Below are 24472 nucleotides of genomic sequence, written 5' to 3'. Positions count from 1 at the left end.
TTAATCTGCAAGAAAAGAAAAGAACAAGCAGTTCAAAGGAAGTGACGATTCAAGCGAGGAGCCTGAAACATGTGTTTTGTGGATTACCGAGCAAAGGAGAGGTGAAAATGGTCCACTGGAGGAAGCTGGAAGGTGAGAAAAAAAAAAGGATTTTCTACTCGACACAACAGAGTGACAGCGCAGCAGTCCTAGAGGAAATACCGCTTGGTCTATTTCCAGAGGTGTTACATACAAACACCAGCCCCGTGAGGTGGGGGGAAAAAAAACACTTTTCCTCAATCTGTAAAACGCTCACCACAGGACACTGCAGGCAATGTTATCATGTGCTGCTTCTTTTAACACATGCTCACAGTTAAAGAGCTTTAATGCAGATTCATTGTCATTGCTGGGAGGAAATGCATACAGATGGTCTGTCTGTTTTTGATGCTAACAGATCTCATTAGTATGCTTTTTACTTAGAGTCGTTAGAAGGAGAGGATATCTTCCATGCGTTTCTTAAATATTTACCTTGATCTTCTGGAACACATTTGTATTAATAATATCCTTCTGCCAGAGATTTGGCTTATTGCCATGATCTGCTTAAACAGATTGATCTCAATAAAACAATGCAGGGAAGCTTGTGTTCTGCTGCAAATTGCCTCTCTACAACATCAAGTACTTCTCCATGAGCCCCATAAAGCACATGGTGGTATCTGACTTCCTGTATAGCAAAGATGTAAGAAGGGCTACTTTGGCTTTATCTCCCTCTTCCTCTGCTTCATGGTGCACCTCAGACATCTCTGTCCTTTATCTGCCAGCAGCAGCCTGTAATTAGGATTCCTCTCCCAGCAGGCCGCGTCACACAGGAAAGCAGATGTGGCTCACTGTGGCAGCCGGCAGACTGATGTTCCAGCTGTTCCTCCACATTAGACACAGTCCTCACCTTCTCTCATTGAGCTGGTTACCATGGCAGAGCTCCACACAAACAATGCTTGTTTGCAGGAGCTGTCTAGTAAGTATCACTCAGCGATTCCAGGGACAGGCACCTACACCTGTTTGCTGTGATAAACCAGAAAGTTCTTGGAAAGCCTAGCTTGTTAAGTGCACAGATTTCTAAATATGAGGACAGCAAAGGAGGACGCTGCAATCATGCAAATTCACTGTGAAAGCTGACCATCCCATTGAAGAGGCACAAATATAGAGTCCCCTTTTCACAGCCTTGCAAAAATATTCACACCTCATGAACTCTTTCCAAATTTTGTCATTTTACAAACACAAACTTCAATGTATTTGTTTGGGATAGTGGAAGACAATGACTTGTACAAATACAAATCTGAAAAAAAGTACTATGTGTTTATATGTAGCCCGCTTCACACTGATATCCCTAAAAACAGTGCAACTACGTGCCTTCAGAAGTCATCTAAATAGTAAACAGAGTCCACCTAAATAAGTATAAGTTCAGCTGTTCTGTGAAGGCCTGAGCAAACAGCATTATGAAGACCAAGGAGCATATCGGGGCGCAGTTTTAGAGAGGTTTAAAGCAGGGTTAATTTATAAAACAATTTCCCAAGGTGTGAACATGTTACCGACCACTGTTTACTCCATAAGCCTAAAATGGAAAGAGCATGGCCCAACTGCAAACATACCAAAACAAGTCTGTTGGGGCCATCCATTTTGGTCGCACATTTTGACACACGCAGCTCAACAGATGTCGCAGCTCTGACGTCACTAGGAGTATAAACCAGCTGAGATGGAGAGTTTTGTTGCCATTTCCCGCCTGTCTTACAGGACAGCGCAACGGAGGCGGATATCTGGAGAAAAAAAAGCTCGGAGGCAAACTTTTGCTCCACAAGGCCATTCCCAGAAGAGCTTGAAAGCTGGAAATCTGTCTGATAGGAGAAGATCAGAGGATTTATTTGCCGATCGAAGACCACGCCGACACCTGGCGCAGGTGGAAACCCACAGAGGTTCTACAGGTCCTTCTCAAAATATTAGCATATTCTGATAAAGTTCATTATTTTCCATAATGTCATGATAAAAATGTAACATTAATATATTTTAGATTCATTGCACACTAACTGAAATATTTCAGGTCTTTTATTGTCTTAATACAGATGATTTTGGCATACAGCTCATGAAAACCCAAAATTCCTATCTCACAAAATTAGCATATCATTAAAAGGGTCTCTAAACGAGCTATGAACCTAATCATCTGAATCAACGAGTTAACTCTAAACACCTGCAAAAGATTCCTGAGGCCTTTAAAACTCCCAGCCTGGTTCATCACTCAAAACCCCAATCATGGGTAAGACTGCCGACCTGACTGCTGTCCAGACGGCCACTATTGACACCCTCAAGCAAAAGGGTAAGACACAGAAAGAAATTTCTGAATGAATAGGCTGTTCCCAGAGTGCTGTATCAAGGCACCTCAGTGGGAAGTCTGTGGGAAGTAAAAAGTGTGGCAGAAAACGCTGCACAACGAGAAGAGGTGACCGGACCCTGAGGAAGATTGTGGAGAAGGGCCGATTCTAGACCTTGGGGACCTGCGGAAGCAGTGGACTGAGTCTGGAGTAGAAACATCCAGAGCCACCGTGCACAGGCGTGTGCAGGAAATGGGCTACAGGTGCTGCATTCCCCAGGTCAAGCCACTTTTGAACCAGAAACAGCGGCAGAAGCGCCTGACCTGGGCTACAGAGAAGCAGCACTGGACTGTTGCTCAGTGGTCCAAAGTACTTTTTTCGGATGAAAGCAAATTCTGTATGTCATTCGGAAATCAAGGTGCCAGAGTCTGGAGGAAGACTGGGGAGAAGGAAATGCCAAAATGCCAGAAGTCCAGTGTCAAGTACCCACAGTCAGTGATGGTCTGGGGTGCCGTGTCAGCTGCTGGTGTTGGTCCACTGTGTTTTATCAAGGGCAGGGTCAATGCAGCTAGCTATCAGGAGATTTTGGAGCACTTCATGCTTCCATCTGCTGAAAAGCTTTATGGAAATGAAGATTTCATTTTTCAGCACGACCTGGCACCTGCTCACAGTGCCAAAACCACTGGTAAATGGTTTACTGACCATGGTATCACTGTGCTCAATTGGCCTGCCAACTCTCCTGACCTGAACCCCATAGAGAATCTGTGGGATATTGTGAAGAGAACGTTGAGAGACTCAAGACCCAACACTCTGGATGAGCTAAAGGCCGCTATCGAAGCATCCTGGGCCTCCATAAGACCTCAGCAGTGCCACAGGCTGATTGCCTCCATGCCACGCCGCATTGAAGCAGTCATTTCTGCAAAAGGATTCCCGACCAAGTATTGAGTGCATAACTGTACATGATTATTTGAAGGTTGACGTTTTTTTGTATTAAAAACACTTTTCTTTTATTGGTCGGATGAAATATGCTAATTTTGTGAGATAGGAATTTTGGGTTTTCATGAGCTGTATGCCAAAATCATCCGTATTAAGACAATAAAAGACCTGAAATATTTCAGTTAGTGTGCAATGAATCTAAAATATATGAATGTTAAATTTTCATCATGACATTATGGAAAATAATGAACTTTATCACAATATGCTAATATTTTGAGAAGGACCTGTATGTCCAAGGAGAGGAGTTTTCCCTCCTTGTGTAATGCAGTCAACTAACGGTTCATCTTTTCCCCTCCTGGACAGATGAGAAATTACCGTTTTTTTCTTTAATTTGATCACGGACCCGTGGTCCCCCTCCCCTCCTTTTTCTTCAAACCTGATCCATCCTAAACTGGTGGAGAGGAGAAATCAACTTCAAAGTAATTTTGTTCCTTTCATATTAAACCAGATAGGTGCATTTAGAGGTCTGGGCAGGATGAGGCAGTTAAGGTGATGTAGGATCACCAGTAGTTAATCACAGGTATTAACGTGTTGTATGCAATACTGATGGAATTATGTTATGCTGAGCTGTGTTTTGATTTGGTGCGCAAGCGCTGCGGAATTGTGGTTAATGTTTTTTCCAGGTGATCTCAAATCGGCCAGGAGTTAGAAGTTGGACTTTTAAAAGTTTTTCATTCAAAGCAACTGCGGTCTCGGCCTCACCCGACCACTCTTTGTTCCAGTTTTATTGCTGGAGATTTTCCACTGAGTTCCCGCCTCAGAGTTTTATGACTCTTTGTCAAGATTTGAAGCGATCAGCTGATAGTGGCTAAAGGGGCGTGGCCTCACCGTTATATCAACTGATTACTGCAATCGGAACATCAGCACAACAAGAGGACTTCTTTCCATTTAACCCAAATTACATATTTTGTCCATAAAACTAATGGTTTGTTCTTCATAGACACTAAATGTGCATATATATTTTTCTTTTCTTATTATTGTTAGGTAGTCATTGTTATCCCCTTTGTGTAGAATGGTGCTCGTTGGTTAGGTGAAGGTTTTTGGACCAGAATAATGGTATATCAGGATTATTTGGCTTCAATAAATCTTCATATACATAATTAAGAGAAGCGTTTGTGTTTATTTCGTGCAAGAGTGATTTATCTGTCAAAACAAGGTCGAAGATCCCCCAGCTTCAGTGAAGCGGTTGAATAAACAGTGACAGTTTGTGGTTTTGGTTAATAATTTGTAATTATTAAAGAGCTTTGAGCCCATAATCACAACACCAGAGGACATCTCTGATTTCTATTCGTAAGTAATGATTTTGGTTAAGAAATTATTATTTTTTTTTATTATGATTTTAAATTATAATTCTTGATAAATATTAATTAATCAATAATCATAGTCCTTACATGTCCGTTTAAATAATCTGACAGACCAGGAAAGGAAAGCATCACCAAAGAGGCTCAAGGTAACTGGAGGAGCTGCAGAGATTCACAAACCAGGTGGGGAAAACTGTCAACAAGACAACTATCAATTATGCCTCCACAAACTGGACCTTTATAGAAGTGTGGCAAGAAGAGGCCCTCTTTAAATTTGGCTACAATCTATACAGGGCACAGCAAACGCAGTAAAGACAACATGTTAGTCCAAAGATTCAATAACCAAACATATTGACCAGCAAGCAAAGTGATATGTGAGGTTAAAACTAGTACTCTCATCAACATGAACACACGGTGGTGCAATTAGACAGACACTGAAAAAAGAGACTGCATAGCTGATTAGACTTAATGTGACAATGAATGGAGTTATCTTGGATAACCCTGGAAGGAAACCTGTTAGAAAATACAAAGAACAAACCCAAAACTAAATCCAAATGAGAATCTGTGGCAAGACTTTTACAGAAAACGTTTACAGAATCTTAAGCTTGAGCTATATTGCAAAGAATAATGGGGAAATTAGTCATTTTATATACAGCTGTAACTGAAGCAAAGGGTGGTTTTACAGAGTAAAACACTGGGGCTACAAAATGTATATTAAGTCTCAAAAAAAGTGATCGTATGCATTAATTATATTAGTGTCATGAATTGATGTTCTGCATACCATTAATATAATTGGTGATGTTTATTGTTCAGAGAAGTTAGGGTGTACTGCACGTCATTGAGAAAATGTATTGTCAAGCAACTAAGCTGCTTCATTTCCTTAACAGTAACTGTAGCCAGATGCAAATGTGTCCATATAATCAAAAAAATGAGATTGAAATAAACTCTCTAATTTTTTTTTCAGTATGTGCATACACAGTTCACTATCTGGGATATTTGTTTGCAGGGAGCCCGAAGCAAAACGACATCAACACTGTATACGTCGGCATGTGTTTGGTTACTAGAAGTCATCATTCTTACATTGCATAGCATTATTATGTCATTTGTTTTTAAGGTATTGTTCTATAATTGAGGCCTACAGAATACAAATGCAGGCTATACCCTTTAAAGTACTTCCCCTTCAAAGTTAGGTAGTAATTGTGGTTTGTCACCTAAAATCCCAATAAGAACAGTGAGGTTAGCATTTATGGTGTGACAAACTGTGACTAGGTTTAAGGGTTATGTTTATATGTATATGTCTTCTCACCAGGTTGTGGACGCAACTGCAAGAGACATTAATGGTGGTCAGGTAATGCCTCACCCAGCAAAAGTGCAGCTTTTCAGTTTAAATCATTTCATACCTTTAGCATGACAAGGGATGACAACTTTGCTGTTCACTACTTTCTCCATGATGGCATCTCCAGGCTCTGCAAAGGACGGGGCCTCTGTAGGGACAGAGAACCATGATAAAGTTAAATGTGCATAAGGAGAGCTAGTCAGATATTCATTGTGTGGAAATAAGAAAGCATCAGGATGCCTTTGGGCATATGACTAACTTCTGTTCCTGTGACATTTGAGATCACATGTGTAATCTGAGGTCATCAACAAACACTGTACTACAGTGACTGGCAATGAAAGATTTGCACCCAGACAGAGTGCAGTGCAATGATTACCAGACAAACCCTTGGGCTTTCATACAACCAGTGATGCACTTGGACCCACTGCATCCTCTCCTATGGCTAGTCAGCCCACAGCTTTTGTAAGTGGCCTTACGATTCAACAAATCGGCACCAGGTTGGAGTAGAGTCCAAATTTATCCCACACATGCTCAGTTGGGGAAAAATCAGGAGCCAGCTGGCCATGAGGAGGACATGGCTCAGACTGTTGTCTAAAGCCACACGTGGCCTAAATGTACAGGTATTGTCCTGTTGAAAGACCTCACCAGCATGCTGTCTCAGGGGGTAATTGGAATGTATGTACCTGACTTTTGTGAAGTGCCTTGAGACAACATGTGTTGTGAATTGGCGCTATATAAATAAGCTGAATTGAATTGGGGTAAGACATGCATATGAAGGAAATAAAAGAATTGGCATGGTCATAGTAGACCTGAAATCACACTCTATGCCTCTCCACATCCTGAGGCAAGAAGTAACTCTGCTGTGTCCTTCCACAACACTGGCGGGAAGGGTTCTGTCCTGTTAGCGCAGCCATGTCCATGGAAATCTGATGACTGTCATCCTTTGGTGTTGTACATCTTAGATAATTAGAAACTTTGCAACCACTGTGGGATTTGTTAGCTACCTATTGGTTCTAACTTTAGGCTATTGTGACATCTGTCCTCACCTGACCTCACGTGTTGGGTAATCTCACTGTATGACTACCTGGGCTCATCCAAACCACAATGTAATCAGCAAGTCCCAATAATGCTGTCTACTGAGTCCTTGTATGAGGATGTTCCCTCAGTGTTCTGATGGACTGTCAGAGCCTCCTGATATTGCCTGATGATACCATCTCTTTGCTTATGTACCACCACTTGAGGCCCGGAGGTGCCTGTTCTACATGTGCCAGGTCCTTGGAAATCATATTATTTACATGCCTTCTATTGATCTGCACGTGTACCAACTCAAATGCAGATTGGAACATATATTCCAGGTTCTTAACTGTTACTGAGTGTATTTCTATGCATTAATGGTTGCTTCTTTAAGGGCAACAAATGTTTTAATATAATTTATTTTGTAATTTGTAATTTCAATTTCAATTTCAAGACTGATGAATTAATGTTTTGTGACCCCGAATTTGGGAACATCTATTGTATACAAATTGAGCTAAATTACACGTATTGCTTAATTTATTGGTTTATTGTTTTTTGTATGCATTATAAATTGTTCATACAGGGTCTGAAGATGTGAAGTTGTGATATTCACCAAGAATCTCTAGCTTAATCTCTAATGTCTCCTTTCCAGCACTGTTTTTGGCCACACACTCGTACGTGCCCTGGTCAGCAAGGCCGACCGGATGGATCCTTAGGGGTGTGGAGTTCTTGTTGCCAACACGCTGGCCATTGTGGAACCAGCTGATCTCAGGCCTCGGCTCTCCTTGGACCACACAAGGCAGAGCCACTGTATGACCAAGCATGGCTTTCAGGATAGATGGTGCTGGCTGGATTCTGGGCTTGGCTGAGAACAGAAAGAAATATAGTTAGTGAACTGGAATACAACTCAGTAACAACCCTCCTTATTTAAATATTCATTTGTATTGAGTATTGTCTCCACATAGGTCACATGACAGACAGCATCTCTGCAAAAAGTTCTAAACTTTAGAAGAAATTCAATTTACAAATGAACCTCCACCAGGTTACCTTGAATGTGTAAATTATAGCTTAGGGACACATTCCCTGCTGGGTTTTCTGCAGTGCAGGTGTACAGTCTACTATCAATCAGACGCACATCAGTGATCCTCAGAGAACCTGAAGGCAAAATGGTGAACCTGGAGCGGGGTAGGGTACAAAGACAAAGCAATGGAGAAAACACGTTATCACAGCAGAATTGCAGTAACTGCTATTTAAAAAGCAGCTTCTGTCTTGAGAAAAATAATTTTCTAATAATGTAATATTAAAATTGTAATGAATGCACATGGATATATGAAAACAAAGGTAGTGAAATTCATTGCCCCCCAAAAAATATCATAACCACTTTTTTAACATTACACCCCAGAATTGTTATAGATATTATTGGGATTTTAAAAGATGAATAATCACAAAGTCAGGTATTATTCTGAGGTGAAAGGAATTTTCAAATCTTTCCACAGATTATCGATAGGATTAGGCCTGGATTTGGCTGGACCATTGTGACATGTTCTATTGTATTGTTCTACTGTATCACGTTTTTTTTCCGGAATTGCCCTGGCTGTAACTCCATCCATTATGCCATCAATTCTCACCAACTTCTCTGTCCCTGCTATAAAGAAGCAATCCCAGAGCATGATACTGCCACCACCATGTTTTACTGTAGGAATGGTAAATTAAGGGTCATGTTCAGAGTTATTTTCCCCCCACATTCCTCATGGCAAAGTACAGTGGCTTTTTTCTTGACATTGTTGACCTTCTCTTTCCACGTCACAATTATGAACTACCTTACGTTTGCCTATCATATGAAGATCCAATAAAATACATTGAGGTTTATGGTTACAACCAAATGTGTAGAAGTCCAGGGGTGGGAATACTTTCATAAGACACTGCAACTGTTGAATGCAGCCTGTCTGATGTTCTTATAAACTTCAATCTCCAGATACAATAAGCGCATTTGTTTAGTTTGTTCTAATTTATTTGTTTTAATCGTTTTAAGAAAATTATTAAAATGAAGAAATGTAAGGGTGGAAATACAAAGTAAAGCAGCCATTTGTTACCCTTTATGATGTCATTGTTTTGTTGCAGAGAACATAAATGGATCTGTGATGACTGACAGAGATGACTAAGTAAAGTCTGGACCTCAACCACACCATATTTATGTTCCCATTGAGCAATTAATTTCACATTTATAACTGCGTAAAGCAGTTACAGTATAAAAAGGTAAGGGAAGCTTGACCATTATGGTCAAATTCTTAAAAAGACCAATTAATTACTTCCTGTTGGGAACAATACTGTGATTTCTTTTTTTTTTAACACTGAGGGCTGAGGACACACAGAACATGTGGAAATCAGATGTTTACTAAAGGTGATGTTAAAATGCAAGGTCATTAAGGTCTTCATAATCAACGTTTTGCTTGTCAGAATAACCAGGTACAGACACTGTTTATGTTGAAACATCCATTTGTTCTTTGGATGTTTGTCAGGAATAGTCCTCCATAGGACATCTATAGATTGTGGCGTTCACTTAAACTAAACTGTATGTGAAAAAGATGCTTTGTTGCAAAAACAACAGCAGGAGTTAAACGTATGTAAAGTTAAATGTAGGTCAGTCATGTTTCATGATTTTGTGATGATATAAATTACTTCAGAAGCTGTGCAGCTGTATAACTTTATACTATTCATAAAAGTAAACACACCTCTGCAATTATTTATCTTAGATCATTCTTTCTGCTAAGCAACTGAATTATAACAATAACATGTTCATGAAAATGGAGCCCCAGCTGCATGCACAAAGAGCTCTCTATTTCTCTATTTCTCTGTATCTGTATGCTATAATATCACCCCCACGACCACCCCCACCCAAACTACAGAAAGAGAAGCAGCAACATCTACAATCAGAACCGACTGGCTGCCCGGTCAGTCCCTGCAGCACTTATGCTCAGCAGCGCTCAGACACAGAATAGTTGAGCCATCTCTCTCATTCATTTATTCCTCACTCCCAACACTGGTGTCAAATCACCTGAGTAAATAGCCGGATTCAAAACCTAACTGGGACTCGTCAGCACTGGGTAGATAATAAACAGTACAGTAGATTAGAAAAGTTTTCATACCCCATACAAATCTATACATTTTATGTTCGAACAACTAATGTTAATGTATCTTATTGGAAATTTATGGAATAGACCAAAACAAAGTAATTTAAAATTGAGTAGTAGACTGAAAAGTATACATATTTTTTTCAAATCTGAAAAATTTGGCATGCATTTGTATCCAGCTCCCCTAAGTCCATACTTTGCAGAACCACCTTTTGCTTTAGGTACAGCTGCAAGTCTTTTAGAGTAGGTCTCAACCAGCTTTGCAAATCTAGAGATTTAAATTATTTCTTTGAAAAATACCTCAAGCTCAGTTGGATAAGATGGAGGGCATTTGTGAACATTGATTGTACAGTCTAGCTTCAGATTCTTAGTTGGATTTTTGTCTGGACTTAAGATTTGGCTATTCTAACACATGAACATCATTTGATCAAAATTATGCCATTGTAGCTCTGCTGGAACGTAAACCTTCACGCCAGTCTCAATTTTATCCAGCCTCTAACAGGTTTTATATCAAGACGGTCCTGTGCATATCTCCATCCATCTTCCCATCAACTCTGGCCAGCTTCCCTGTCCATTCTAAAAAAAACACATTCCACCATCATGATGCTGCCATGTTGCAATTGGACAGAATGAGAAAAATGCATGACTATCTTTGCAAGTCACTGCATCTCCTGATCCAGTGTCTCTGTGTCATTTTATAACTCCATCAGGGTTTTTGCAAAAACATTAATAGATATGGAAGGAAACTCCACTCCCACTCTTTCATGTTATTTCAACAACCAGTGCCCTCTGATCATTACCCCAGAGTTTGTGGTGCAAAGAGCAAATCTTTACACAACATTGCTGTTTTCACAGGTCCCCCATATGCAAACCATAGGATGTGGGTGTTGTTCTCAGAAATGTGTTATTGTCATCAGACAGAACTAGTAAAGAGTCAGCATGTTGTTTTCTGCTCAAACACACCTGGGAATCCAAGCATCAGGCAGACGGGCTTGAATCTCCATTTCTGTTAGTTCATAGCCCTCCTTTTTTCCTGGCATTCCCCACTCCACCCCCACTATTTCCTTTCCATCTTGCTCGCGTAAGTCTTACAGTAACTGAGTCAGCATGACTCTTAGCCCCATAGTCCCTGTCATTCTCCCATCTACCCTTCCCCAGCCTGTGTCTCATAACCAGACAGCATATGCTGTCTGGTTATGAGATTTTGCCCATGATCTATCCAATATGTTTCTCTGATCTGTCAGACTGTCTGCACCTAGGGTGACCACACATGAAAATAAGGAACCAGGCTATGTGGAACCAGATGTTCCTCCTCAGTTTAGACTGTGGGTGAGGCCTACACACAACTTCTCAGTAGACAGTCACTGACTCTTCCTTGCTCCAGTTTAAGGCATCATCAAATTAAATTTAAACATCAGCAGTTCTTTCAAATGGCAGGCTATCCTCAGCATCTCCTTGTAACTCTGGCTGGCTGAGATGTTGGTATGGTTATTGGTATAACAAAGGTGAGAACCTGGTTCATTTTCTGGTTAAGTTTATTATGATTGCAAACTGATTTCCGGAAAAAACAAAATAATTCTTACCCAGCTGTGACAGGGGGGATGGGGTACCCATTTCGGCTCCATGTGACCAATGGAAAAGGACTTCCCTGGGCCTCACAGGGTAGAACCACCTCAGTCCCCACCTCTGCAGCCATCTTTATGATATTGTCATGGCCACTCACGCCCATTATCTTTGGAATAGCTTAAAAAAATGGAAGAACGGGTTATGGCAAAATCATTCTGGGTCTTTTGTCTTGTAAAAGGTTGAATATATAACCTGTCTACTGAGTGGTGATTGACCCAGAAGACTGCACCACCTTGCTATTTCACATTATGTTTGGCTACAACCACAAACTTTGGGGTATTTTATTATGGTTTTATGTGACAACTCAAAGTAGCACATAATTGTAAAGTAAAGTAAAAGGGGATAAAGTTCTAAAAAGTGTGGTGCGTAATGCTCACCCTCTACCGATGATCCACATGGGCCTGTCTTTTAGTGTTTAACCCTTTCTCTCTCCTAGACATGGTGATTGACTGAGCTTTTACTGTGACTAACTCTATGTGCTCTCTTTCAGACTCTAACCATGAAAACTGGCTCAGAGTTTATCTGTTCTTTCCTTTTAGGTGAAACGACTAAAGAAGCTACATCCATTAACATTTACTTTTCCTTCCCATAGAAAGTACTCCTGGATCAGTGCTTCTTTGTTCTCTTTGTGTCTCTGCTCTGTTCTCTCAAACCCCCAGTCGGTCGTGGCAGATGGCTGCTCACACTGAGCCTGGTTCTGCTGGAGGTTTCTTCCTGTTAAAAGGGAGGTTTTCCTCTCCACTGTCGCTACATGCATGCTCAGTATGAGGGATTGCTGCAAAGTCAACGCCAGTGACTGTCCACTGTCTCTACATGCTCATCCAGGAGGACTGAATGCTGCAAGTCACTGACTGGATGCAATCTCCTGGGTTTCCTTAGACAGAAAAACTTTTTATCCAATTTGAATAAATAACTAACTCTGACTGCACTGTTCAATGGTTAGGATTAATTGGAATGTATGTACCTGACTTTTGTGAAGTACCTTGAGACAACATGTGTTGTGAATTGGCGCTATATAAATAAAACTGAATTTAAAATTGAATTCAATTTAATCTGTATTCAGTCCCCTTTACTCTGCTACATCTAACAATCCAGTGCAAGCATGTGCCTTCCGAAGAGAGCCCATGTGTGTATTTTAATCTGAGTAAATTCAGCTGTTCTGTAAAGGCCTCAAATGTTTGTTAACAAACATCAGTGAACAAACAGCATCAAGATGACTAAGAAACACACCAGACATGTCAGCAAGAAAGTTGTGCAGAGGTTTAAAGCAGAGTTAGATTATAAAACAGATTCCCATCTGATGGAGAACACATAGTACAGCTGCATTCCTACCATTACTCTCTACTTAAACTGACTGGCCAGGCAAAGAGAGTATTAAACAGAGAAACAGCCAAAAGGCCTATGTTAACTCCAGAGGAGCTATGGAGGAGTCACAAAAAGACAGCCATAAAAATCCTGTTTGCACTGCACCACAGGTCATGTAGGGGACATTATAAACATTTGGAAGAAGATTATCTGGTCAGATGAGACCAAAATTGAACTCATTTGACTATATGTAAAGACACACTTCAGTGCACTGGACACATCAAGGGTGGCAGCATCATGCTGTGGGTATACTCTTTTCAGTATTGAAAGGGAAACTGGATGGAGTAAATGCAATGGCGATCCTGGAAGAAAGCTTATTTTGACATTGAACAGTACTCTAAACTGGGCTGGAGCTTCACTTTCCAAAAGAACAACAATCCTAAACATACAGCCAGAGAATGGTTTAGATCAAACATATGTTTTAAAATGGCCCAGTCAAACTTCAGACCTAAATCTAATTAAGGATCTGTGGACATCATGAAAACTGATGTTCATATTCTCCACAAAAAACACGCAGCTGCAATTACATTAAAAGTTGGTTCTACAAAGTATTGATTCAGAGGAGATGAATACTAATACCAATTTTTATTTGGAAACAATTTTGAATACCCTGTGTCCTTTTACTCTGACTTCACAATTTGCACTAGCATGTGCTGCTCTTTAACATAAGACCACGATGAAAAACATTCAAATTTGGGGTTGTAATGTGACAAAATGTGAAAAAGTTCAAGGAGTACTAATGCTTGCAAGACAGAGTATGTCTCGGACTTTGTTGTCAGGGTTTTTTCTCTTACTATTGACACTGAGTTGGATCTCTCGGCTAGCATATCCCACAGGACTGGTGGCAGTGCAGATGTAGATGCCTGCATCATCAGAAATGGGGTGGGGGATGTGGAGGTATCCGTCAGAATCGGGATGAAGAGAGGAGCTGTCCCTGTGCAGAGGCTGCCTTCCCTGGAAGAATGGCAGGCGTAATGCCCAGAAACAATTCACTGTAAAAGTTAGATCCACACCAGTGCAGAGATGTTCAGCTTAGTCTAAGGGTTACATCTCAGCCTTTGATGTCAAACGTAATTACAGACCACCCGTTGAAATGCTATCTATTTGCAAAATGGACAGAGAAGAATGCAGCCAGCTCTGCAAGTACTTGCTTTAGACATAACAAATGTGTTTACAGATTTGCTTTTATCTGACCAGAAAAAATATTTATGAAAGTGTAGCAGTCTGAAAACAAAGGCAGATTCAGTGAAGTATGTTGAAAGAGTAGCTTCTTGACCTTACCTCAGCATTTAGGAATGATAAAATGTGAGTTGACATGAGTCTTCATTAGCCCTGATTACAAAGGATCATCTCACTGCCTTTCCTGACTTTAGTTGCTAAATTAATTGTATAAATTTAAATGTGTGACCATGTGAGTCGACATTTGCTTGTAGAGAAGTTATTTCACTGATCAAACTGATCAGTGAATTCAGTGAATCATCAATCAGACAGAGGAGTTGGACAGTGTGATGTATAACTTGCAAGAAAATGTGATAAAGTTCATGTCTGGCATCCTAAATGAAGAAAATCTCTTTGTTTCTGCCTGGACGCATGAAACCTTCAGGGTTTTCCTCTCATGATGTGAAGAAGCTGTCACAAGAGGTTTTAAATAGATATCTAAGGTATTATAAAATCCTGAGTTATTTTCCACAGCCGAGAAGCAACAGGGTAGAGTTGCCATGGTTACATCATCTCTTTTTAGAGGATAATCAAGGTTTGATTGCAGCACAAACTATTGTTGACAGACAAAAGAAAGCACTGCATCGAAAAAAGGAAAGTGCATAAAAAATAATGTTTATGTTAATGTAATCACAATAAATTACAGTGAGTGTTATTTGTGTAAAAAGTAATGGCCTCGCAATAATCTGGTTATGCCTCTAAAACCCTAGTATTGAAAATGTTTTGCATTATTAAGGATTTTGAAGTTAAATATGTAAAATGTTACATTAATTAATTATTAGGAGAAAAATTTTGTTTAATCTTTGATATTTCTAATAAAAGGACAGGAATGGCTTGCATCCTGGTGTTACATTAACGGTTAGATATAGTCGATTATATATATATGAGATGCAAAAATCGGTCAGTGATGAACATTTGGGTTTTGTGTGTGATAACCTACCTTGGACCAGACAACAACTGGTTTGGGAACTCCGCTGGCCTCACATGACAGTGTTTTGGCTACTCCCTCGTTGGCTATGTACTGATACGGTCCAGCTCTGATCTCTGGGGGCACTGCGGAGGAAGTGGGTTGTAAAACACAGCTGTCTGACCACAAGGGACCTGTCCATAGCACCATCACTGCACAGAGCCTGCCAGTATTAGTAGCATTTGAGGTATGCCCTTATTACAAACTGATGATGAATTATAATCTGTCCAGTCTGTCAATGCCTGCCTACTAACAAAATTGCCCACTCATCGAAGCATGCAGTAAATGACTCTCCTCTCCGTGATTGGAGCAGGTGGATGAACCACCAACATATTTTGTTTAACACTGTCAGCATATTTTTACACCTGCCAAGGAGAAACTCTAAACAAAAAATTGAGCAAATAAGCTTTTCTGCACAGTTAGATTGTAAATTAAAGTTTACTTTGATTCATCAAACAATGTGAAGCAAGAGGATTTTAGCCTATTAGCTTAGCAGGAAGTGTGAACAAGAGGGTGAAGCAGGTGGGGTGGCTTGAGGTGCACTATGACATTTCTGCAGATAGAATGAGGTCCATTAAAACCTTCAATTATTGACCTGAAACTTTGGCTACCTCTGCTAACTATCTGCTAGTTTTAACTTTAAAGTAAATATGACTACTAATTAGGCAAGAAATTGTTACATATCTTCAGCTATACTAAGGTTTTTAAATGTTAGGGTTGTGAAACCTGACAAATGTTACTTCATGCTGTTTCTATTTTTTAAAGTGCTGTTCTGCCACGTAACCCTCCAACTCGGGGTACTATGCAATGTCAATGAACTGGCTGAAAGAAGTTTTGTTCATACATACAGAACATAATTAGGCTGTTTGGAAATATTTATGGTTATGAAATATACCGGCAGTTATTCTGTGGAAACTAAGAGAGCACCATCCATCACTCCTTAAGATAACAATGTTTTAAAACCACAACTGGCCAATCAAGAGCTGGCTGGCAAGCTGTTTAAAAAAAAAGAAAACTGTTAGATCTTGTATACATATTGTAACACTGTTAAACAAATTGGTATTTGTACTGAAGATAACCATAAGGAGCATTTTCATTGCCGGGAACTTTTCTGGGAACCAGGGTTGATTTCCGGGGCCATTCGTTTTTAGCCGTGGTGTTCTACAGCAGTAACAAGGGCCAGATCAGATTACCAGGGTAGACATTCATCCCAGAAAATGGCACTGATAAGGAGGGAGTACTTTTTGAACGGAACCCGAGCTATGGGTGAAGGTTTTTGGTGGAAAAGGAGGTAAACATTTTTCACTGGTTGACTATTCATATAATTTTATTTCACTCATCTCCCAGTTAATACTTGTTGACAGTCAAAGCTTTCTGTAAACTTTAAATAATAAAAAGTATTTGGTATTTGTGTTTGCACCCACTTTAAACCCATTCACTCAAATACATTATTAAATTCTGCTAATCTTAGTTAGATTAGTGAGATTCTTGTGTTTTGAGATAGTCGAAACAAACCCATAGGGTGAGAATTCTTCCCAGGCCTACTACTAATAGAGTGACTAAGCTTTCTAAGCTTTTCCCTTGCATTAGTTTCCTACCTTGGATCTCCAAGTTGACTGTAATGTTCATGGAGCCTGCGACATTCACTGCAGTACAAACATATGTCCCAGTGTCTTCTGGGAGGGTTCTTTGTATGTACAAACTGCCATCACTCCTTATGAACATTCTCCCATTCACTTGGACCTGTTCAAGCAGGGGAAAAAAACAAAACAACCAAACTCTTCAAAAAAAGAAAGAGAAATATTCTGAAAAATATATTTAATTCCAGTCAGGCTTACAGGTCTTCCATTTCTGGACCAGTGTCTTTCTGGAAGAGGTATTCCATCCAGCAACATGCAAGGGATGCTAAGGGACTGGCCAGCTCCTGTGGTGATGATTGGTGGAGCTTGGGCTAGGACAGGGGGCTCTGTAGGGAAAGAAAGTTAGAACAACCACCAATAAATAGAGTAGAAGGGTGTGAGAATTAGGCTTTTTGGATTGGTATTATTGTTGCTGAAAGCCTACCCAGTCCAGTGACACTAACTCTGGCCTCAGCTTTAATGGTTCCGAACTGGTTCTTGGCTTCACAGATGTATACGCCTTCGTCATGCAGCCACACACCTACAGTAACAGTAGTGTCTTTAGAAACAGATCACATGTGGCACTGGAACATCTCGAAACTCACTCTGAGAAAATGCTTTATGTAGAACATCAAGCCCCTGTTAATAGCGGTTAAAACCTCTTCTCAATAACCAGTGTTATTATTGGTTTGACGGCCCTGTAATTACTGGTTTAAAAATAGAAAAAAAAGAGGGATTAATGGGCTGAGCTCAGCTGCTAGCCAGCTGACACACAATTCCCCTCTTTGGTAAACTCCCTGGACATTACATGTGGTGAAATTGACCTATAATTAAATTCTTGCGATAGGCTAGCCAGCTGATGGTTATAGCAGGTAATGACATAAGCATTAACGACACAGAAAGTCAGGAGAAAAAGCATGAATGTAAAAATAAGAGGTGGATTTGTGCATTACAGAATGCTCATTGCTTGCTGTTTAAAACAGAACAGGTAAAAATTTAAGGAATGCAACACATCGAATAAATTAGGTCGGTCAGGCACTTCAAATGGAAACAGTGACAAACAGTCCATGCAAGTATGTCCATTCCTCTGCAGGGTTATAAATTTAACACTATAAACATTTAGTCTCAAAATCTGTGACCAAGCCAAAGGCACTACTAAATACTAAAGAAAAATGTATAAATATCTGACTTTTAAAAAAGTAAAAAATAATTATCTCTGTCATTATTCTGACGTTCAGTAAATCTGATCTAAAATAGAAAATATTTAGTCTGATTTATTGTCAGACAGTGTGGAAAAACAAAGCTGTAACCTTTTCTTCATTATATGTAAGTATCTGGTTTCAACGATATGTATATTATGTATGTATATATATATGTATATTATATATTATGTTGGGGAGGAGTTACACAATATAAGGCATCAAGTCATGCAGAGTGACTAGGAATATTTTAAAAACAGAGGACATATATGACCAAAACTCACTCACTCTGAATTAAAAGATGGCCATTCTCTGTCTGCATTGTCCGGCTGCCACCGTCTGTCCTTGCAAGAAACTGTCTGCCATCCCTCCTGTGCCAGCTTACGGTTGGCGGCGGGAAACCTCGGGCAATGCATGGAAGAGTGATGTTCTCCCCCACGTTAGCACTCATGTCAGCCGGAGCCTCAGAAAACAATGGGCCCGCTGTGTAAGTGGCACAAAATGACTTTTCGTTTGTTTGGGTTTGAGAGTAACACAATCTTTATAAAAAACAGTAAATTGTGGTCTTACCTCCAACCTCCAGATGAACAGCGCCAGTGGAGGTTCCAGCAGAGCTGCTAGCCACACAGTTATACTGACCAGCATCAACTTTCTGCACCCCTTGAATTTGCAAGGTCCCACGGTGCACATCCTGCTCTACAAAAGGAGCAGAGCCCACCTCAAGCTCACCTGGAATCACAAACAAAGTAGGAAGACTGCTTTTTAACAAAAAATGTCTCCACACTTGTGGTAAAGATTCCACTGCTTGTCTATAACTAACCTTTGAACCAGTGGATGAGGGGAGGAGGAATGCCTGTGGCTTGGCACTCCAAGGTTGCATCACTACCAACAGATACTAGCACAACTTGCTGTGTAACCGTTATTCTTGGCATCTCTGGAGAAAAATGTGCCAAAGATGTTTATATTTTAGCAAAATACAAATAAAAAAAAGTAAAGTAGAGACAGCGCCTTGGAAAAGTATTCACAATGCTTTACCTTTTACTCATCTTGTCACATTATAATAGTTAACAGTATTGTTTTGGAATTCTATTCAATAGACCAACACAATATCGTGCAAAATTTTAAAATAGAAGGAAAAAAAAATGGATGATTTTCAATTTTTTTTTACAAATGCAAATCTGAATACTTTTGCTTGCATTTGTATCAGTAATTGATATCAGCATTGATATCATTGATACACATTGTTAAAAGAAAGCCATGAAAAGTCCCATTTACAGTTTCCCACAGGGCATTTTGGGGACATGTAAAAGAAGCTGATCATGATTTGATGTGATCTAAATGCAACTTTTTGGTCTGCAGCAGAAGATCAACAGCACACATGATCATGAACACACCAACTCCACCAGGAAACATGGTGGTGGCTGCATCATGCTATGGGAAAGAATATCTTCAGAGCAGATAAAACTGAATAGAGCCAAATATAAAGCAGTCCTGGACAAAAAAACGCACAGTCAAGGACCTAAGAATGGGGCAGAGGTTTACCTTCCAACAAAACAAGAACCTTATACAGGTCCTTCTCAAAATATTAGCATATTGTGATAAAGTTCATTATTTTCCATAATGTAATGATGAAAATTTAACATTCATATATTTTAGATTCATTGCACACTAACTGAAATATTTCAGGTCTTTTATTGTCTTAATACAGATGATTTTGGCATACAGCTCATGAAAACCCAAAATTCCTATCTCACAAAATTAGCATATCATTAAAAGGGTCTCTAAACGAGCTATGAACCTAATCATCTGAATCAACGAGTTAACTCTAAACACCTGCAAAAGATTCCTGAGGCCTTTAAAACTCCCAGCCTGGTTCATCACTCAAAACCCCAATCATGGGTAAGCTGCCGACCTGACTGCTGTCCAGAAGGCCACTATTGACACCCTCAGGCAAGAGGGTGAGACACAGAAATAAATTTCTGAACGAATAGGCTGTTTCCAGAGTGCTGTATCAAGGCACCTCAGTGGGAAGTCTGTGGGAAGGAAAAAGTGTGGCAGAAAACGCTGCACAACGAGAAGAAGTGACCGGACCCTGAGGAAGATTGTGGAGAAGGGCCGATTCCAGACCTTGGGGGACCTGCGGAAGCAGTGGACTGAGTCTGGAGTAGAAACATCCAGAGCCACCGTGCACAGGCGTGTGCAGGAAATGGGCTACAGGTGCCGCATTCACCAGGTCAAGCCACTTTTGAACCAGAGACAGCGGCAGAAGCACCTGACCTGGGCTACAGAGAAGCAGCACTGGACTGTTGCTCAGTGGTCCAAAGTACTTTTTTCGGATCAAAGCAAATTCTGCATGTCATTCAGAAATCAAGGTGCCAGAGTCTGGAGGAAGACTGGGGAGAAGGAAATGCCAAAATGCCAGAAGTCCAGTGTCAAGTACCCACAGTCAGTGATGATCTGGGGTGCCGTGTCAGCTGCTGGTGTTGGTCCACTGTGTTTTATCAAGGGCAGGGTCAATGCAGCTAGCTATCAGGAGATTTTGGAGCACTTCATGCTTCCATCTGCTGAAAAGCTTTATGGAGATGAAGATTTCATTTTTCAGCACGACCTGGCACCTGCTCACAGTGCCAAAACCACTGGTAAATGGTTTACTGGCCATGGTATCACTGTGCTCAATTGGCCTGCCAACTCTCCTGACCTGAACCCCACAGAGAATCTGTGGGATATTGTGAAGAGAACGTTGAGAGACTCAAGACCCAACACTCTGGATGAGCTAAAGGCCGCTATCGAAGCATCCTGGGCCTCCATAAGACCTCAGCAGTGCCACAGGCTGATTACCTCCATGCCACGCTGCATTGAAGCAGTCATTGCCAAAGGATTCCCGACCAAGTATTGAGTGCATAATTGTACATGATTATTTGAATGTTGAGGTTTTTTGTATTAAAAACACTTTTCTTTTATTGGTCGGATGAAATATGCTAATTTTGTGAGATAGGAATTTTGGGTTTTCATGAGCTGTATGCCAAAATCATCCGTATTAAGACAATAAAAGACCTGAAATATTTCAATTAGTGTGCAATGAATCTAAAATATATGAATGTTAAATTTTCATCATTACATTATGGAAAATAATGAACTTTATCACAATATGCTAATATTTTGAGAAGGACCTGTATGTTAAGCCAAAGATACCATGAAATAGTTTACATCAAAGCCCATTCATGTGTTAAAATGGCCCAGCCACATTCCAGGCCTACATCCAGCAGAAGATCTAGGGCAAAACTTAAAAAACAAAATGTTTAAGAGGTATTAATTCATTTGCAAGACTGTTCATATCTTATAAGTAATATCTGATTTGATACATGAGTGTTAAACATGACATTCAAACTCAGTGGGTGTATAACACCGGTTGACTTAGGAGGAGGCTGCCATACTCCATCAGTGTTAATGTTTTCGTCAAGGATAGACTGACAGCTCTAACTGACAATACAGATCTACAACTGTGAGGACTCAAGAAACAAGAGGAGAAATATCTGAGAGTGTGAGGCAGAGCAGGATGTGGCCACATTCACAACACTTATTACAGCATAATGATAACTTCCAGCAGACATGGGTAAAGATTACCTGCATACGTTAGTGATGCAGACTGGGAGGCACTTCCAGCTTCATTGGTTGCCAGACAAATATAGTCCCCAGCATCCTCTGGAAGGGCTCTCTGAATAGTCAAAACTCCATCCTTGTCTAGAGTCAACCTGTATTTTACAAATGAGAAAAATTATTTTTTCTGACATATTCCAATGTGCAGATAGAGAAGTCCTTCTTCTGTAGTGTGAATATTCATTTTTGTTATGTGGAGGGTTCAAAGAGATTTAAAAAAACTGTTTCAAGAAAGTACATGATTTGGTTTAACACTTTAAACATGAGCATGAGATTGAATCTACTGTACAGTGACTTGCAAAGGTATTCATAGCCCTTGAACTTTCTCACATTTTGTCATTACAGACCATAAACCACCATGGATTTTATTGTAATTCTATGTCCTAGAATAACACTAGGTAGCACATCATTTTGAAGTAGGGGTAAACTGATATAGAACCACTTTTTGCTGCAACTACGGCTAAATAGTCTTTAGGGTATGTCTTAGCTTTCATTGCATATTTAAAGACTGAGATTTGTGCCTATTCTTTGTTAAATAGCTCTAGTTTGTCTGACGGAATGGAGAACATCAAAAAACATCAAATTTGACCTATACTGAATTATATTTTTGTGGGAACTTTGATCGGGCCATTCCAGTACACAATTTTGTGATCAGCTAAACCATTTTAGGTCACTCTGGTGGTATGTTTAGGGTTGTTGCCCTGCTGTAACCTGAGGCTCACTCTCTAACAGGTTTTCTTTCCAAGATGTTCCTGTATTTAGCTCCATCCATCTTCCCATCAACTCTGACCAACTTATCTGTTCCTGTTGAATAAAAAATCTGATGGATTCAGAGTAATATGCAGTGTTAGTTTTCTGTAAAACAAAGTGTTCTCCATGTTGGTCAAAAGGTTTGGGTTCATCTGACCACAGAATGTTGCTCTGTCCCCAAAGTGGCTTGTGGTAAACTGTATGGGAATGGGAATTTTTATTGCATTCCATCTACAATGGCTTTCTTCTCCCCACTCTTCCATAATCGCCAGCTTTATGAGTCGTCCTGTGGACATATTCTCCCACTTTAGCTGTAGATCTTTGCATCTCCTTCTTGACTGCTTCTCTAACTAATGCTTTCCCTGTCCACCTTGTCAGTTTAAGTCTTAGTAGGTTTACAGTTGCGTCATACTCTTTACCTCTTCAGATGAAGGACTGAACGCTGCTTAGGACATTGTTTTATAATCTAATCCTTCTTTAAACATCTCAACAAATTTCTCCTTGACCGGTCTGCTGTATTCCTTGGTCTTCATGATGCTTTTTGTCCACTGATGTCTCTAACAAACCTCTGAGGCCGGAGCTGGATTTCTACTAATATTTATACTTATAAGATTGAACTACACTGTACACAGGTGGACTCTATTTACTCTAGGTAGGTGATGTCTGAAGACATCACCTGTCGGAGTACAGGGAGGATTAATGACTTTTCAAATTGGATTTGGAAAAATATTTAGAAAAAACAACTTTTTTTGTGGCTTTACAATCATGCACTACTTTGTTGGTCAAAAATATAAAAGTCAAATAAAATCAAATTAATTTTATGGTTGTAATGTGACAAAATGTGAAAAAATAAATTGAATAATGCATATTTTAAAAGGCACTGTAAAGGTGAATTATGATGATACTGACTCCTCCACAGTGCCAGAGGTGTTGAGTTGGCTGAGCATTCCCTTACCTTGGCTGATTAGTTAGGAACATATTTCCATGGCTCCAGATGATCTGAGGAGGGGGGGAGCCGGACGTAGAGCAGACAAAGCGAACCTCATCCCCTCGGGAGAACATTTGGGTCTGGGGGTGAACTTCTACAGAAGGAGCCTCTGCAATTTGAGTGAAACACAAGCAAACAAAGCAACGGCGATGAGTCAGTGCATTTTCAAGGCAGCATGATGTCATTTATAACTTCCTATCACAAGATTAACAACAGAAAACTTAAATCGATTAAATGTCTGACATCATGACCGCGAACAAGTTTCACATTTATTTTTCTGTTTTAGATACTTACTGAGGGCATGTCTACAATGAAAAACACATTTTTCTTTAAACATCACATTTGGCTGATGAGCTCTTTTTCTGTAAAGGAAGTAGCTCACTCTGACTGCATGGAGGCTAAGAGAGTAATGGAAACCAGATGAAGCGAGCCTGAGGAGCCATCAGGGCCCAGCGTGTTAAGTGTTTAAGCAGATGATCCACAGGGTATCTTCCTTCCGTACCTGGAACAAGAAGCCACACTGTGATCCTGCTGTCTCCGTGGGTGTTGGTGGCCTCGCACTGATACGCTCCAGCATCCTGAACCCGAACTCCACTGATTTGCAGTGACGAGTCAGCCAGCAACTTCACCCTCCCTACTCGGGCATGGATGGGTTGACCAGCTCGATGCCATGTCAGGTTGTGACGCATGTGACCATCCACCTGACAAGACAGCATGGCCACGCCTCCCACAGAGGAGGTCACGTTCACTGCAGGCTTCAAGACTGGAGCAGGCTCTGTTTTTGTGGAAACGCAACCAAAACATAAAAACTGGAATTATCAGCGGTAAGCAAGCACTACAAAAATAGTTTACCTTTTAGAGCAAATGTTTGTGCTGGCATGCTCAGCATCTGGTAGATAAAGGAAGGATTAAAAAAAAAGCCTGGAATGTATTTCAAAGCTTTGCAAAGACAGTGATGCATGGATG

The 24472-nt window shown here is 40.3% G+C and overlaps 1 protein-coding gene across 1 annotated transcript in view; it reads right to left on the bottom strand.

Moving 5' to 3' along the window:
- Positions 1 to 24472, bottom strand: part of hmcn2 (hemicentin 2) — a 74213-nt gene that overhangs the window by 34727 nt on the left and 15014 nt on the right. The window contains exons 11-25 of the mRNA XM_047380853.1: positions 24009 to 24281; positions 23474 to 23615; positions 21736 to 21863; positions 18932 to 19045; positions 18682 to 18840; positions 18400 to 18594; positions 17358 to 17453; positions 17132 to 17259; positions 16892 to 17036; positions 15267 to 15379; positions 13903 to 14062; positions 11701 to 11860; positions 8034 to 8161; positions 7600 to 7851; positions 6037 to 6120 (exon numbers count right to left, since the gene is read on the bottom strand). Coding sequence (XP_047236809.1) covers positions 6037 to 6120; positions 7600 to 7851; positions 8034 to 8161; positions 11701 to 11860; positions 13903 to 14062; positions 15267 to 15379; positions 16892 to 17036; positions 17132 to 17259; positions 17358 to 17453; positions 18400 to 18594; positions 18682 to 18840; positions 18932 to 19045; positions 21736 to 21863; positions 23474 to 23615; positions 24009 to 24281 — 2277 coding nt within the window. The remainder of the gene's footprint in view (positions 1 to 6036; positions 6121 to 7599; positions 7852 to 8033; positions 8162 to 11700; positions 11861 to 13902; positions 14063 to 15266; positions 15380 to 16891; positions 17037 to 17131; positions 17260 to 17357; positions 17454 to 18399; positions 18595 to 18681; positions 18841 to 18931; positions 19046 to 21735; positions 21864 to 23473; positions 23616 to 24008; positions 24282 to 24472) is intronic.

The sequence above is a fragment of the Girardinichthys multiradiatus genome, chromosome 12, assembly GCF_021462225.1.
Source record: "Girardinichthys multiradiatus isolate DD_20200921_A chromosome 12, DD_fGirMul_XY1, whole genome shotgun sequence".
Classification (NCBI taxonomy): domain Eukaryota; kingdom Metazoa; phylum Chordata; class Actinopteri; order Cyprinodontiformes; family Goodeidae; genus Girardinichthys; species Girardinichthys multiradiatus.
The sequence above is the reverse complement of the archived record's forward strand: the minus strand, read 5'-3'. Positions and strand labels throughout refer to the sequence as shown.